This window comes from Mustela lutreola, chromosome 12 (assembly GCF_030435805.1).
Source record: "Mustela lutreola isolate mMusLut2 chromosome 12, mMusLut2.pri, whole genome shotgun sequence".
Classification (NCBI taxonomy): Eukaryota; Metazoa; Chordata; class Mammalia; order Carnivora; family Mustelidae; genus Mustela; species Mustela lutreola.
In genome coordinates this window covers 16,953,442-16,970,781 of record NC_081301.1, presented here as the reverse complement: position 1 = coordinate 16,970,781, position 17,340 = coordinate 16,953,442, and the positions used below count along the sequence as shown (strand labels likewise).

The 17,340-nt window shown below is 43.2% G+C and overlaps 1 protein-coding gene across 3 annotated transcripts in view; it reads right to left on the bottom strand.

Moving 5' to 3' along the window:
- The window catches only part of ASTN2 (astrotactin 2), an 859,033-nt gene that overhangs the window by 496,271 nt on the left and 345,422 nt on the right, over window positions 1–17,340 (bottom strand). For all 3 annotated transcript variants that reach the window (XM_059142160.1, XM_059142161.1, XM_059142162.1), the window contains one exon: window positions 17,132–17,278. In XM_059142160.1, the coding sequence (XP_058998143.1) occupies window positions 17,132–17,278 (147 nt within the window). The remainder of the gene's footprint in view (window positions 1–17,131; window positions 17,279–17,340) is intronic.

Genomic DNA, 17,340 nt, shown 5'->3' with positions numbered 1-17,340 from the left:
GCAGCAAATGATGCAAGATGGCCCAGGGGATAGGGAGGACTTTGGCATACGGATATGATTTTGTTTTCAAACTTCATTGTCCTTTCTGGAGGGCTTAATATCTGAGAGAACCCAGTTTGAAGACCCAAAGCGCGATTTTTGTGAATCCAAACCAAATCCTTCACTGTAGCCTCATGGTTTACACAAGAGGAATGAGTATTAGCAGAGGTCACATAGAAGACCACATATAAAACTAACATCATTTCGACTTTGGCCACGAACTAGTCAATTTTCCACATTTTTGGTTGTTAATTTCATTGCGACGCTGAAGCCCTTCTGTCTCCTCATAGACAGCGTTGTCTCCTATGGTGCTTAAGGGCAGGAATACAGTCAGGTGGTCAGTATTCATGCTCTGGCCCTGCCAGGAACTAACCAAGTGGTAATGATCCACTTAAATGGGCCTGGGTTTCTCAGCTATAAAAATGGTAGATAATAATCTCATAGGAATGTGGGAGGTAATACATGTAAATTAAATTTCTGTTGTTTCAAATTACTCAGTTTTAATGTAAATGAGCTAATACATGTAAAGTATTTAAAACAGTACCTAGTACGTAATAAAAGCTTAATAAGTGTTAGCTATTCTTATGTTATTTCTACCTACATAAGTTGATGATCCTCTTGTGGAATACAAGGGAACGTTGCCTAGTTCAAATATGGTTTGGCAAAAACAAACACAATAGCCCAGATTCCCGTTTAAACAACATATTAGCTCTGGATGCAACCATGTAAACAAAAGCTCATTCTTGACTCATTTCTATTTTCTTAATTGCCTGCTCTTGCTCTGGACCCCAGCCAGGAGTCCGTCTTTAGCCATGCCACGGACACACACACATCAGATTATGTGTGTGCGTAAACAAGAACACACAGCTTCTGGGGGCTGCAAAGAAATGACATTAAAAGTGAGTGATTTGAAACAACTGAAATTTAATTAAAAACAAAATTAAAAGTTGTTCCAAGCCCAGTGCTTCAGCCAGCAAGGCTCAGAGGAAATTAGTAAGTGGGACTAATAGCTGGAACCAATTCACAAACCTCTATGAAGAGATAGTCAGAGGGAAGAAGATGCATACTCTTTAGATGAAACAATTAAAGATCACTTCTGAGAAATAATCATGAACAGTATCCCAGGGCAAAAAGGAATATTATTAGCTGGTGTGTTTCTTTTTTGACTTTCTCATTTCCATTACAGGAAAGTGCCCTGAAATTTCCCAAGTAGCATCTTCTATGGCAACAGACAAGGATACTGATTTTGAAAACCAGACTTAAATGAGTGGGAGGTGGGGCAAAAAATTCCCTTTAAAAAATAATTATCACCCACTGCTTGACATTCCACCTTACCAATGTATCTATCCTTTATAATTTCAAGAACTCGGGTTGCTTAGTAAAACTCCAATCCTCTTCAAATTATGGGTCTCAAACAATGAGCTGACAAGCGTCGACTGGAAATTGGGGACTGGGTTCCAAGACGATTACACATGCTGGTTTCTGGGGCGCCATCACGGATGGATTCAGAGTGGGAAGGAAGGCTGTGTTTGAGACAGAGTAGAGTGGCAGGTCCAAGAGAAAGGTCAGTCTGTCCCTGGTTCTTAGTGCAGCGTGGAGATGGGCAGAGGAAAAGAAGCACAAACACTGTCAGGAACCAGGAGGATGCAGGGGACGAGCTGAAGGTGATTAAGAAGGCAAGGGGATTGGGGGAAGTCCAGGAGAGAAGTAACCAGAGCCGGGACGCTGAGAGTTCCTGTGGGTGTCAGCTGGTTGGACGTGGGGTGGACCAGTTGAATTTAAACACACAAAGTTGGGGCATAGAGCAAATGCCCCTGAACAAAGGACACGCATCAGAACCTGACCTGCTGAACACCAGCTCCCTTGCCGGGGGAAAGGAAACAAGAATGCTTCCTCCGTAGAAGATCAGGTCACTGGTCTCCTCTGCAATCCTCCCTCACCCCGCCCCGCCCCCCCGAAACTGGGCAGACCTCATTCCAGATGTCCCATTGCTCTAGAGGATTTGGATGCACTCTGGCTGGGACACACTTTCCTCCCCCGCACCCTACCTGTCTCGGCGTAAATGGCACCTCCTCAGAGGTCTTCTCTAACCACTGTATTTGGGCTTGACATCCCAACGTGCCTCCTAGTTTCCCACCATTTCTGTTATTTTCCCAGCAGCTCTCACTCATTTCACTGCCATGGTAGATTTCATTATTTTGCTAATTTTCTTAGCCAAGTGTCTGTCTCTTGCTGAGAATGAAAGCATTATGAAGGCAGGGCCACTCATAATGCCTTTTCCAGGATAGCATCTCTATCACTCCAGGACACATAAGGATACATGAAATAAATATTTGTTCAATGTATGAGTAAGTTCTGTAGAGATTAAAGAAGACACTGCCGGTCAAACATCTAGCACACTGCCTATCATGTCAGAGGCACATGATGACTTCTAGCTGATACCTTTATAATCATCTAATATTATATTGATTCAGATTCTCACAGTGAGTTTGATCCCAGGTGGGCAGAAGGCTGGAAAGACTGAGAAGGCACCTGGAGGGCTCCAAATTCCAAGTTGCTGTCCTCATTTTGTGTCTGGAACACCAAATATGACACAAGAATGTGCTCCTTGTATATATGGATCTTGCTGGGGCGTCCAAGGATGGGGAAGGGGTGGTGCTGAAGGCTGATGAAGCAGGTCCATTATGGAAAGGGGAGAAGCTGAGACCCATTCTCTTTTGCCCAAACCAGTTCTACCCTATCTTCAAACAAATTATTTGAGGAGGAGGATGGATCTCTCCAAGATCAACCTTCCTTGACGCTCAACTCAACGCCTACTTTCTCTAGGAATCTTTGAGATCTAGGGCACTTAGGTGGTTCAGCTGGTTAAGTGTCTGACTTTTGGTCTTGGCTTAGGTCATGGTCTCAGAGTCATGAGATCTGCACTGGGCATAGAGCCTGCCTGGCATTCTTTCTCTCCCTCTCCCCCTTCCCCCAAAACCTGCTTATGTGAACTCACACACTCTCTTTCTCAAAAAAAAAAAAAAAAAAAAAAAAAAAAAAGCCACCTGGGTGGCTTAGTCATTGAACGTCTGCCTTCAGCTCAGGTCATGATCTCAGGACCCTGGGATTGAGACCCACATCGTGCTCCCTGCTAAGCAGGGAGCTTGCTTCTCCCTTTTCGACTCCCCTGGCTTGTGTTCCCTCTTTTGTTGTCTCTCTCTGTCAAATAAATAAATAAAATCTTAAAAAAAAAAAAAAAAAAAGAATCCTTTGAGATCTGTCTCAATGAGAACTGTCCTCTCCACCTTCCTTTCTGTTCTGGATAGAGCTTTGTGAACCACGCAGCTTATATTTCCTGTGTTCAGAAGTCCATCTCATTGGCACACCATGTGCCCTGATTTTATGTCTTGAATGGGAAATAGATCTAATACGAGGCTCCACTCTATGTTGGAGATTCTGACAAAATTTGGAGCCCCTGAAAGTGGAAGAGACAGTGTCTGCCTGACAGTAGCCTATGGTTCAGCCGGTAGGTAACGGGGCAGACCCGTATCACAGAGCATCACCGGCGTTGTGATGAGGCCGGATCAGAAACCTCTGGGCACACAGAGCAGGGGCCCTGCCTCCTGGGGAAGGTCCCCCTGGCCACACCTGAGCTAAATGCCCAAGCATTAGAAGGTGACGGCTAGGAGGAATGGAGGGAAAAGAGAATCCTGGCAAAAAGAAAGGGCTGTTTGTTAAGCAGCTAAAAAGAATGTTTGGGGCCTTCAGGAAACAGCCACTTTGTTTGGCTGGCATGTATATGAGATGGGAAACAGGCAAAGAGAGGCTGGGACGTAGCTCTGGGCGCTCACAATTTAGAAAATTGCTATGCTGGCTACCTTGCAACAGACCCACGGTGTGCCCTCACCTCTGCACCAAATTCTCCCTCTTGACATGGCAGAAGCTGCCATTTTTAATTGATTCCATATTTCAAATGTGACAGCGGTTAAAGTCGCTAGGCTGCTGGGCCCCTGGGCCCAGGCCTCTGCTTCCGCAGCCGGTCCCATGCCCAGCACATTCATGTGGCATCTGCGTCCGGGCAGGAAACGGCCACCCCCAGAGTCTTCACGCTCACAGGGCACAGCAGCAACTGTGCGGGGGCCCGGAATGGTCGCACACCAGCCTCCGCCTCAGCCTGAATCTTTGGAATCCCTCAGGGGATTCCAAAAGCATCACCTAAAATATCACGCACACAATCAGACCTTTGGGAGGGCAGCCCTCAGAAATCTGGTGCATTAATTTTGCTCACAGAACACAGTGACATCTCTTACTAGTAATTTTCATCCAGGCAGGATCTGTACTGGTCCAAAAATTCTGTATTCCTCACATTTGCTTGTGACTTTTTTTTTTTTTTTCCTATACATGTAGCTGAGAAGTGGGCATCTGCTTCCTCATCCTCACGCAGGTGAGCTGGTAGTTGAGCACAGCAGTCAGAACGGCGAGCCCGCAAGAGTGTTTACGAACGGTCAGGCTCTAGCATTTAGCCACCCGTTAATCATTTAATCATACTTACAGGGTGGTCTGATTCCCGCATCATGGCATCCCCATTTTTCAGAAGATGAACCAGGGCCATGGGAAAGGTGGCGTCAGGATTTGAAACCCCGTACTCTGCCTCTGGCATTCGTGGTCTTTACCACCACACTTCAAGGCTTGGCAGAAGACGTTCTTATTTTGATGTCTGGGGTCACCAGGCTCTCAGGGGTGTTGGGAGGCAGGCGCCGAGCCGTCTCTGACTCCTTTCCCTCCTCAGTGCCTCCTTGCTGTGAATTACTAAATGTCCACAGTTCCAGCCTTATAGGAACTCCCTGTCTTCTCTGTCACTGCCAATGCCCTAGTTTAGACATCATCTTGCACACAAACGTTTAACAGCCCCTTAACAGCTTCCTCCTTCCACGCTGTAGTCCATCCGCCCACGAGTCTTTATTGAACACCCACTGACTTACCAGAGCGTTCACAGGAACAAGCGAGCTACACTCTGGGCCCTTAAGGGGCTGAAGGCGGCATTAGCCGGTGTGTACTGAGCACTGACTGTGTGCCCTGCCTGCCATCCGCTTCGTATTCAGTCACTCAACTGTTCCTGGAGGTGCTTTACTGCTGTCATCGCCATTTCACAGATGAGCAGACAGAGGCTTTGGAATTAAATAACTAGTTCAGTGCGACATAGCTAGGAAAAACCAGAGCCAAGTATCGAACCTGGGGAGTGCGATTCTACATCTCAGACTCTTAACCAAATTAGACATCAAATAAGCAATTGTAAAATGTGCTGAGTGCACATTTAACAGGGGAACCAACTTAGATGAGGAGGGTGAACTGTCAGTGAAAATGAGTATTAGTGAGTGCCCCCTGATTGCCAGACATTCTGCTGAAGGCTTGACAGATAGTATTTCATTTAATTTTCCCAAGAGGAAGCCATTATTATCATCGTGCCCACTCTGTAGATTAAGAAACAGGCTAGAAAGGTTCAGTAACATCTGTGATATCAACTAGCTACTCATTCACAGGGTCAGCATTTGAACCCAGATGCAGCTAACTCCACAGCCTGAACTCTTAATTACCACCCTGCATTGCCTTTTGTAAGAGCAGCTGTGACCTCGGCACCCTCTGGTTTACACCCTTCAGTGGCTCCACGCCTTCCGGTCACTTCCAGGAGGGAAGCCCCACAAAGAGACCCTGCTCTTTCATATACGCCTCCCATTAGTCCCCTTCATGCCCCTTGGAGCCTGGGGCGCTCTGGATGTTTTCTGTTCTGGCCACACCTTTTCTCCTCTTGGTCCGAAATATTGTCCTTCTCATTCTCACTCCCTCCTGGATCTCTAACAGAGCACCCTCTCACTCCCCATCCTGCCCATCCAGCTCCTTCCCATGGGACAAACCGTCTCACTCCCAAAGGCGTTACCCAGATCTGGCATGTGGAAAATACTCCAGGTTTCCCTGGCAACCTTGCTGACTCCTGTCTCTATGTCCTACCTGGTCCATTTATGATTTGCCTTCTATTGTAGTCTTCTGCTTTATAGTTACCCTGTCACTTTAAATAACAGGTGTGATCCCTTTGAGGATATGATTAGCATTTACGGAGCACCTGTTGGGGGATATTTTCCTATCACCCTCTATTTTATCTTCACCATCACCTCCTGAAGTAGGGGCTAAGGGCTTTACTTTTATAGATAGTGAAATTGCCGGCTCAGAGCAGGGAGGTGACTCACCCAAGACCCACAGTTTGTAAGCAGAGAACTGCAGACTTGAACCTGTGGTTTTCCCATTCTAAATTTCTCGTGCTTTTCCTCATTTCACCCTGAGACGTGAGGGCACAACTGACTCAGGAACACGACTGACTGTGTCCCAGGGGGCAACTTCTTACCCTGCACAGACGCTCAGCAAGGGTCAGCTGAAAGCCTTAGTATCTCGATCTACCAATGAATCCCAAATGCGAGTTAGGTTTAAAGCAGAAGATGGAACACATGGAAAGATCAGGGGTGCTCCGGGCTCTGGGGGGCATTCAAGCTGCAGGTAAAGATGTCCAGGTCTTTAACAAAGGTTCAGAAAGTTGCCAACGGCTGCCCCCAAAACTGTGCAGCTGCAGACAGATTTGGCTTAGATCATCCATAGGGATGGCTGGGGAGGGAAGTCAAACAGCGAGGCTCTGCTGGGTACCAGGAGCCTGATGGAAGGAGTACAAGGAGGCAGGAGGGATATACAGGTTTTAATTATTCCTCCCATCTCTACCCTGTGAATAGGATGCATTCTCTCCCTCCCAGACTCTTTCTGGCATCCAAGATGCTCAAGGTCCCTTGGCAGCTGAAGCTGGGAGCTGGAGATGGGGAGGCATCTTTCCCACCATGGCCCGGCTCCCCACCCCTTCTTTTTTCATCCCAGCAGCCTTGGGAGCCCACAGTCCCTGCCCAAGCTTGGCTGTGATCCTTCTAAGCTTTCTTCAAATGGCAACTTGTGGGCTGTGAAAAGTTTGCTCAGCTGCCTTTGCTCCCAAGATCCTTGCTCAGGGGGCTGCGAGACCCAGACAGAGAGGTCCAGACAAGAGTCAGAAGAGACAGGGCTGCTAATGGGTGGTTGCATAAAGACTCCAGAGGCCATGCACACAACGGGATGAGTAAAAGGGGACTTTGAATCGTAGGGTTTTTCATTCCGCTTTTAGAATGTTAGGGCAGAAAGGAATTTTAAGTACCATCTTGTTCCCTTCCCAGATTGTGCAAGGAAAAAACCCGAGGCCTGGGGAAGCAGAGATTGCCAAAGTCCCGGAGAATTCGTGGCAGGGCCACACCCCAAGTGAAGGCATCTCATTCTCTGTCTACCACATTCTTCAGCTGCTAGTTTGAAATAATTTTGCTCAACCCCTTCCTGCCTTTGTGACATTCAGGTGGTCTCCTAAACTGCCTGGGCTTCAGTTTCCCTTAAATTGACAATAGTTAGGAGAATGTCTGGATCTCCTTCATGAGGTATTAGAAGTAAATGAGGTAACCCTTTTCGTGCTTAGCAAAGGGCCTGGCACTTAGCAGTGTTCTGTAAATGCTACCAATTATTAGTGTTGATCGTAGCTCATCGTCAGAAGACTTAACCAGCAGGGTCTGGATGTATGTACTGGGAAGAGCCCATGCCTCTCTGATAATCCTGCTATCATCTAGCTTCCAGCTCTAAATAACCAGCAGTGGTTCTGAGTTCTAGCTCAGGTAGCACCCTTCAAGACATCCTCCCCTTAGTGGCACTCTCCTTGGGGTAGTTGGCTGCCCTTCTTCTCTGTCCCCACAGCATCCAGTACAACTTTCTCTCTGTAGGAGAAATCAGAGTCTGTTCTATTCATGTCTGCACCCCTGACATCTACACATGCCACGGAGAAGGGGATGTGCAGTATTTGTTGATCACAGGAAGGGAGGAAGGAAGAGAGGGAAGAAAACCGGTATTGTATGTGAATAAGGAAGTATTGTAATGAACTAATTCTTAACTATTTAATTTCTTCCCTTTGGCCCAGCTAACCTTTGACTGATGTGGCCATACCCACTAAGAGCTCTTTCCAACTCTTTTATTGTCTTTATAAATAATAACCTTATGAACAACAGAAAGGGATTACACCCCATTCTCATTATCAGACCTATTCTCCCAGTTGGCCAAGTGAGCCCACCCACATTCATCAGCCCTCTGACACTCATTTGAAGCAGGGAGTATTAACAATGCTTCTGGGTGAGGAAACTGAGGCTCAGGGGGATGAATTAATATACCTAAGGCAGGGGGTGAGGAAGACAACCTAGAAAGCAGACTATCTGGGAGTAGAACTCACGTCTCTTGGGTCACAGATCAATGCACTTAGCCACTGCACCATGTTACCATCTTTCTCCCAGCACTGCCCCTCTGCCTCACCCCTACACCACTCTGCAGACAGCAGGCCAACAAGGAGGGAACAATCAACTATAATCTCAAGCTCCCTCTCATCAAGGCTCCCATCCATCACTCTCCCCTCCTTGCCGCAAAGTCAACGTGGTCCTCTGCCCACAGCAGCAGAATGGAATTTTAATGAGAAGAAATTAAATCTCTCTACCCCTTTCAACCCCAGCTCCTAGGAATGTATTTTTTGGACTCCATGTGCTATCAAAACACAGAAATTAGTCTCCAATTTTGGACGTCAAACTCAGTTATCCCTTTTGTTAAGAAAGGAAATTAATAACAATTCCTCCTGGTCAGACGCCAAGCTAACATCTTAGCACAGAGTGTCATTAAAAATCCCAACCCAACGGGCTGTTGTGGTATCTTTAAAAGCCTGAACATGGACAGCAGCTGAAAACGGATTTCGGGGGTTTATTCTCCCTCAAGTCCTTTGTCACTTCTAACCTGGGGATCAGTTACTATTTAAAGAAGAAACGGCTTGAAGCTTTTTTTTTTCTTCCATGGTTTTGTGGATTCAGAATTTTCTAATGAAGAGGTTTGATGGTGGGTGGGGAAGCAGATTCCACTCTAGGGGGTATGCTCTACTCCGAGCACCAGCTCCAGGCCATTGCTGAGCGAGCTGCCCATTAAGTACAAGAAGAGGGAGAAGGGAAAAAAAAAGTTTTCACAGTTTATAATTATATTACCCGTTTCATTACAGATCTCATTTTAATTCTGACTGAAACCTAGCCTTGCCTTCTCTCTGCACTCTCTCATGTATAGTTATTAAATCTGGGTTGGAGTTCAACCTATTCTTCCTGATTTCAGCATATTAATATAGTTTATTGGTATTTCATTGCCACCTCCCCCTCTGGGTGTTCTGAATCTCAGCTCAATTTATATTTTCCCCTCTGCCTGGGCTTCTGGATAAAGCTTGCTTCATTTTGGTGCTGGGGGAGAAATGGGATTTTGATTGGAGTTTCTTATCTTTGGGGATGGGAACAAAAACCCTGGGGAGTGAAGTCAATCACAGAAGGAGAGGCAACCTCAGATTTTGTGTACCGTCCTTCCCCAGGATATATCTTCTGAGGGCCTCTGGGTCCACCTGCTTCCCTGCCCTCCCGTCACTCATTTCACAGACACAATTTATTCTATGTCTACTGAAGCCTCTGCTAGGTTTCACAATAGGTTAGGACATGAATAAGCTGTGGCCCTTGACCTTGAGGAAATTTAAGTCTAGCTATGGAAATCACTTCATTTGTCTTTTCATTTCTTTTCCTTTCTTCCTTCTTCTCTCCCTCCCTCCCTCCCACCCTCTCTCCCTCTTTCTTTCCTTCCTTCCTTCCTTCTTTCTTTCTTTTCCCCTTTTCCCTTTTTTTCATCCCATAAGTGCTTTTTGGTGACACAAACTCTGTTTTGGACACTGTCCTAGGTGTTGGATATAATGAGCAAAACAAATAGCATCTCTAGCCTTATGGAGCTTCCAACTTAGCGGGGAATCCCCACATTAACTGGATAATATATAATTAACAACTGAAATAAAAATCAAGGAATAGAGCAGGGCTGGTAGAGAATGATAGTAAGGGACCAGGATGTGAAAAGGGGAATTCAGTAACTTTAGAGTAAATAAATTTGTCCAGGGGAAACCAAGTAAGTCAGGAGAAATTTTTTCAAGCAGTAGGAAAAACTTGTGCAAAGGACCTGAGGCAGGAGGCAGCCAAGTTTATCTACAGAACCCATGTAGAGACAGTGGAGTAAGTTGAAGCTGGATAGAGAGGTAGGCAGGGACCTTGATTCTTGCATGGGCTTAAAAGGCATGTTATGAAGTTCAGCCTTTACAACAATTATAATAAGAGTTACTTAAACAAGTTTTATGGGAAGATGCAGTATGTCGAGATAGTTCATTTTAAAATATTACTCCATTTGTACTGTTGAGGACAGGCTGGAAGGAAGCCATATTTAACACTGGAGGCCAGTTCTTAGGACCGTGGCAATTGTCCCAACAACACATTCACAACAGTAACAGTGATGAAAGGTAGACTGTGGGGTTATTAAAATGGTACAAATACAGTTCTATGCGGTTTTCAAGGAAGGAGAGATTATTTCTGACTGGAATTTCTTTAAAAAGTTTTGGGGGTTTTGCTAAAGAAGGTTTTCTGGAGGAAGGAAAAAATTAAGTTAGGCCTTAGAGATGGCAGGATTGCAGTATATGGAAATTGGGAAGGGTACTGGTGGAAGGCAATGTTTAAGCAAATGCATAGAGGGAGGAAGATACAAGACAAGGTAGCCCATCTGTTGTAACAGCATGGAACGTGTGCAAAGCAGTAATGGAACGTGTGCAAAGCAGTGAAGGACAAACAAGGCAGAGACCCTGCTCCAGAGAATTTTTATACCTGAATATGTTCTATGGTGCTCCAAGGTTTGCAATCAACACAGAATATTTTAAAACAGCCCCAGATCATCCCAAGGAGCAGAAGGACCAAGGAACTACACTCTTTAGACAAATTTCTTTGCACTTTGTGACTCAGCAGCCACCTTCAATGTGGTATCAGTTTTCCTTCTAAGAGTTGAAAATACTCCTTCCATGTATTGAAATCCCTGCAAACGAGCTCTGAAGTCGGGTATAACCTCATTCTTCATCAACGGCACAAAGCCACACATTAGCTCACTCCCTTGGGTTGAAAGAAATGAAGTAGGGGTGGAAGCAAGTATAGACTGTGACTCACTGTATACAATTTTTTGTGTCCAAAAGCAGCTACACATATGGCTTATTAATAAACTAGGCCAACCTAATGACGGATAATTCCACTTCAGGATTTCATAGGCTGGTAAGGAACCTTCAGACCTCAAATTCCTCAGTCATAGAAAACAAAGAGGATTTGAGTATCACCTAGCCTATCTCAAAAGGTGATGCTAGCAACTTGATCTTAACACATACATAGTTGGGCATGAATATTTTGATGCAGTGAACATAACAACATAAACCGCTGTGTGTCTGTGCATGTGTTTGTGTGTGTGTGTGTTTATTTAAATACAGTATTCAAGAGATGTCCCTAGCCTTCACTCATTCCTGAGTTTTACTCCATTTATGAGCCTAGGCAAAGATAGGGACACCCTGGGATGAGGTAGTATAGAATAAATAAACACACTTTGAAAGTCCTAAAAAATTAAGTGTTTTAAAAAATTTATAATCTGATGAGATGGCTCTGAATCAAAATATCATGTACCCAAGTCAACTTGACTTTTCTTCTATGGCTTCACAGAAATGTGGTCATCTCTTCTCAGGAAGTTTCCTGTGATGGGGAACTCCTTACCTTGAAATGACCCCCTTCCAACATTAAACAAAAATGATCACAGCTACTAACATTTATACGATTTACTGAGCCATTACCAGATCTCCAGAACTGAGCTAAAAGCTTTACAAGCACTGTTTCATTTATTCTTCACAATAACTCTATGAGATAAGTATTGCGATTATCCCCACTTTATAGATAATGAGGTTGAAGCTCAGAAAGTAAAGACATTTTCAGACTAAAGATAAATTTTACCTCATCTCTGACCATGCTCATCACCTGGCTATCTCTAGTTTTGCTTCCTGGGGACTTGCAAGCCTGTCCCCCTTTTCAAGATAAATAATAATGGCTATGGTAATATTTGTCAAAGAGTGGAACATGGAAGGACCTTGGGCCAGGGGTTCAGCCAGGCTTGGGCTCTCACACCTTGCTTCATTCTGTGTCAGTCTGGCGAAGTCACTTAACATCTTTGTGACCTACCTTCCATGTATGCAAAACAGGGATGCTAAATGCTGCCTCACAATTTTGCTATGACACTTGAATGAGTAAATAATTCCATGAAAGTATACAAACACTGCCATATTTACAACAGATTTGCTCAATAATATTAGGTTCACTTTTCGTTTGGGTTCTTTCAACTCTTCTTATAGAATGATTGTCCTCTACCCTTTCCTTAAGAGGTCATTGGGTAACCACAACATTCTTCCAGTCTCAACTACAAAGCCTCTCTTTTGGACAACTTCTAATATATCACCCATTTTCTCAAAGCATGACTCCCAGAACAGAACAGAATGTAACAGAGAACTCTAGGTCTAGTGTTATTTGTCTACACTAGAATGGAACCATCTCACCCACTTAATTGAAACACATTATTCCTTTAAAAGTTGTCTTTTCTGGGGCACCTGGGTGGCTCAGTCAGTTAAGCATCCAACTCTTGATTTTGACTCAGGTCATGATCTCAGGTTTGTGGGATATTCTCTCTCTCTCTCTCTCACTCCGAAAAAAGTTGTCTCTTCTACTGGCTTGCTGTAGGGGCAGATTATTTGGGTAAATATATCCTGACTTATACTGGGAGGCTCAAGGATCACACAAACCAACATCTCAAATAAGATAACTTTTAAAATTAACCAATAACCACTCATCCATAATGCCACTTACAGGACAATTTGCATGAAACCCAAGCCCATATTACCAGGGCTGCTTTGTTATAAAATTCATAGTCGGCCATTCATATTGTATTTGATGCTATGGACAACCACTGTAGCTATAGCATGAGGCAGCGCCATTAATATGACATTGATAAAAACCAAAGATGGAAGAAACTAAATCCCCTTAGAGGAACACAAGGGGTCTCAAGGAGTTATTATATCTGTTTGAATGAAAAAAAAAACCTGTAATATTTACAGAGATATTAATGTATTAACACAGCCCTCAAACTTCTGTTAACTGTTCACAGAGTTCTCATTAAGAATATTAATACTTGTGCTCCACCCCTGGAGAATGTGATTCACTAGTTCTGAAGCTTATCAGCCCAAAAGACCTAAATGCAGATGACTTACAAGCCACAGCTGAAAAAACAGCTAAATTCAGTAAGTTTGGACACAAACTTAGTCTATATCTTCACTGTGTACTTAGCAAGGCAAAAAGCCACTACTGGCCCTGAGAAGACCCAGACAAAGAAAGGGGTGATATTTGCCAAGGGTTTGGATGCGGGCTGTCAGGATTTATTGCTTGTGCCAACTGGTGTCTGGACAAGTGTTATATTGTGCTGACCTTTACCTATAATGGGCAGTAAGCATCAAGTATAACACAAGTGCAGAATTCATTTTCTTTTTGAAGACTAGCCTCATATTCAGCTTCCCCTCCCCATGCTTCAGCACCATGGACAGCTCAGCCTACATGGTTGGATACAGGCTCTCTAAAGGCTGGCAGGCTGACAGCTTAAGGTTTCTGGGTTAAGATAAGAAACGTGAACACTGTCTTGGCCAAGGTCCTTGGGTGGCTTTGTCTTGTGCAGTCCTTCCTATCTGATGGGGGCTGCTTTCATCCTGATAGTCCTTATTATGATGTTGTTTATAACTCAGCCAGGGGTCTTAGGTGAGAGCCTATATTATGATATGTGGATATATATATATATATATATATATATATATATATATATAAATCATTGAATTATATACCTTCATTCTGTTTTCTTACGGTATTTATGTTATATATTAATACATTTACAAAAATTAATGCAAAATGGTAATAAGGGTTCAGGAAAATAGACACCAGCATCACTTCCCCTTTTGCCTTCCTGCATAACACTCCTGGATCTCTAGCTACATCAAATCAGATCTAGCTAAAAATAAATCAAAGCTAGAATTTCCACTAGTCCGATTCTATAAACGGTTCTTTGTTAGGCCCAGCTCTACCACCATTAAAAAAAAAAAGGGATTCCACCCTTTTTCAAGTCCTAGTTTTCTTATGCGTGAAATGGGGATAATAAATATCAATTTGGAGAGCTGGTGGGGGAATGGAAGGTGAAATACACATAGATTATCCACCCACTGGAGGCATTGGGATCATGCTGGGAAAGGTCTGCTTGCTGAGAACTATTAGACAGCCATCTACCTAAGTATTCATTGCTCTCTGAATTCCTGCTGATCCCCAGAAGAATCAGTAAAATCTGCTAGATTGTTTTAGAACAGAAGAATCTCATCTACTTAGTTTCTTATACCTTCTTGTTCCACCATGTCCCAGCTTCTGATGTCTCTTCTTTATGGGTCATTTTAGGAATAAAAGCAGTAACTACTACCACTTATTGGGCAATCATCATGTTTTAGATACTTTACTGGTATTTTATATATGTGATGCCACTTGATCTTTTCAAAATAATCTCCGTTTTACAGATGAGAAAAATTGAGACTCAGGGTGCTTAACTGACTCTCTTCTATTTTACAGCAATTAAATAAGGAACCTGAGATTTGAAACCAAACATACTCATTTCAAAGGACACATTCCTAACCAAAACAATGCAGCATTGTTTTAGAGGAAAGGGGTTCCATTAAACCTTGAGACTGAGACTCGGTCTTTGGGCTATGTCTCCCAGCATTGTCTGCCATGTTTGCACTCTCTAATACTTGTATACTCCATGGTCATTTTCAATTATCCTTGATCTGTATGCATTCTCTACTTTACTTATCCTTGCCTCAGTCCCCCCTTTCTTCATAGTGATCTACTAGAAGAATCCCAAATAACCATTTATAAGTCTACTTTAATTTAGGTTTCATTCATTCATTCAACACATATTTACTGAGCATCCACCATGGGTCAGTCAGTGTGCTTGTTATCAGGGAGACGGTATCTCTACCAAAAGACACAACTCCTCCCACAACTCTAGACTCCAGTCTAGAGTCAGAAATACACAACTCTGTAGGAAGTTGTAAGGTTTTAAATTTATGATAGAGGACAGAATAAGGACCACTGGGGAAGGGCACCTTTTAATTCACCACATTTTTGTCTATCTTTCAGAGCCATCACAAGTTTTAGAGTTTTCTTGGGTGACCCCTTGATTTTGCCACTTCCCAACTTCATGTTATCTGAAAATCTGGTAAATGTGGAATTGTAAGCTTTATAATAATCCAAAGAAATAGATATTATTATCATACCCATTTTATAGACACAGTGACTGAGGACCAGAGAGATAAGTCTTTCACTTAGCTATAGAAATGGCAGTTAACAGAAAAACTATTTGAATCCATGTTTGTATTATTTTATAGTTTCTGCGGTTAGCCATTAAGGTATTTACCATGACGCTGAACAGGTTATATAGACTCTTAGGAGCTCTATATCTACGTGCATGAAAATATTCAAAATGTGAATGTTGCTAAGGCTCATCAATCTACAGTTAAAGAGTAGGAACTAGTAAAGCTAAATAAGGTCACATGTCTTCAACAGTGGCCAACATTTATCCCTTTGATCTTTCCAAACTCAGTGTTTATTACTCCTAGTCTTTCATCTCTAATATCCCAACCATACCTAGGTTCTTGCAATTCTTCCAATCTGAATTTTCATCAGCCTATATGACCTAAGTGCTTCTGTAAATTCAGTTCCTTCTGCTTCCCTCGCTATCCCTTTTGTTATCTCATGCTCACAGTTTTGCCTGTTACATGTGCCTTCACGATTTGATAGGAATGAACCAAAAGTATTGTGCTTAGGTCAGAAAATCAGCTATTCAGAAATACTGAACTTACTAGCAGTTCAGGCGAAACACAAGCAGAGGCTAGATCACATGGTGAAGTGGGAGCAATCACAGAATGCATTAATAGAAGTCTGAGTGTTTCAGAAAAACGAGATAAAAGGTTCACTTTGGAGAAGACATATTGAAGGGATTGGTGCTAAGTTCTGAACAGGAACTTAAAAATTTAAAGATAAAAATGAGTTACGTTGAGATAAGGTGGACAAATATCGAGGAAGGATGTCAAAAACATTCAATACACACCCAACTGGAAAAAGTTCTAAACAAATAATGGTGCTAATATGGTGCCAGAAGTCAGAGGATGGTCACCTCTGGGAGGGCATTAACAGGGAGGGAGTATAAGGAAGCTGAAGGTACTGGGAATGTTGTGTGGTTTAATCTGAGCGGACTTCTGTAAAAATTTATTAAGCTACACATTTAATATGTCTCCTGCATTGTATCGCTGAAAGCCTTCAATACACTTATGAACAGGAATGCCAAGCACTTTAACCCACTGAGCCACCCAGGTGCCCCGGAATGCCAAGCTCTTGAGCAAGCATTTAGGAAAACAGGTGCCATCATACCCCGCTGAAGTATGTAAAGAGGAAGGACTTTCTGGAGGGCACTTTAACAATAGATCTCAAGCACCTTAATCAGTTTCTTGGGCCATGCTTTGCAAATGATTATAGTGACTACAGTGTCTCATTAACTCAAATTAATTGGGTGAAGAGTAGGAGATAACATACTAAAAAGTATATTTACAAGGAATGAAATGTGAATATTCTCTAGGATATTCAGGAAATACCAACAAAGCTCCTATGATCTTGTCTGTCATATTTTTAAATTAGCGAATAGTATTTTGGGGGAATATTTTTAGTTAGGAATAGGATTCAGAAGCATAATAAGAAACAGTAGGTTCTCTGAAGTAGCTCAATCTTTCTACACTCATGTTTGAATTCTTCCTTTATTTAACAAATCTCATTCTTGCCCATGGCAAAAATCAGTGTAATTCCATTCATATAATACAGGATTCCAAATCATAAGGGCCTCTTTAAGGTCTTTGGATTTGAATGCTCTTTAAAAAAAATCTGATTGTGAAGTTTGGCCGTGCACGGAGGATGTCTGACCAGCGGGGGCTGCAAGGTGATGAACGTATATGGGGTTATCTTTTATGCTTGCTTCTTACCGTCTGCAATGAAGTGCTCAGGCACATGCAGAGTCACCTTCACGGTAAGTGGACAGGACATCTGACTGCCGCACACCATCGCCAGGATGCAGGAGCTCACAGCAATCAGCGTCAAGGCTGTCTTGTTCACTGGGCTTTTTAGCAAACCTGGTAACAAAAATACACACAGAGATACATAAGTCCATGGGGTGAGAAAATAGGCATCGCAT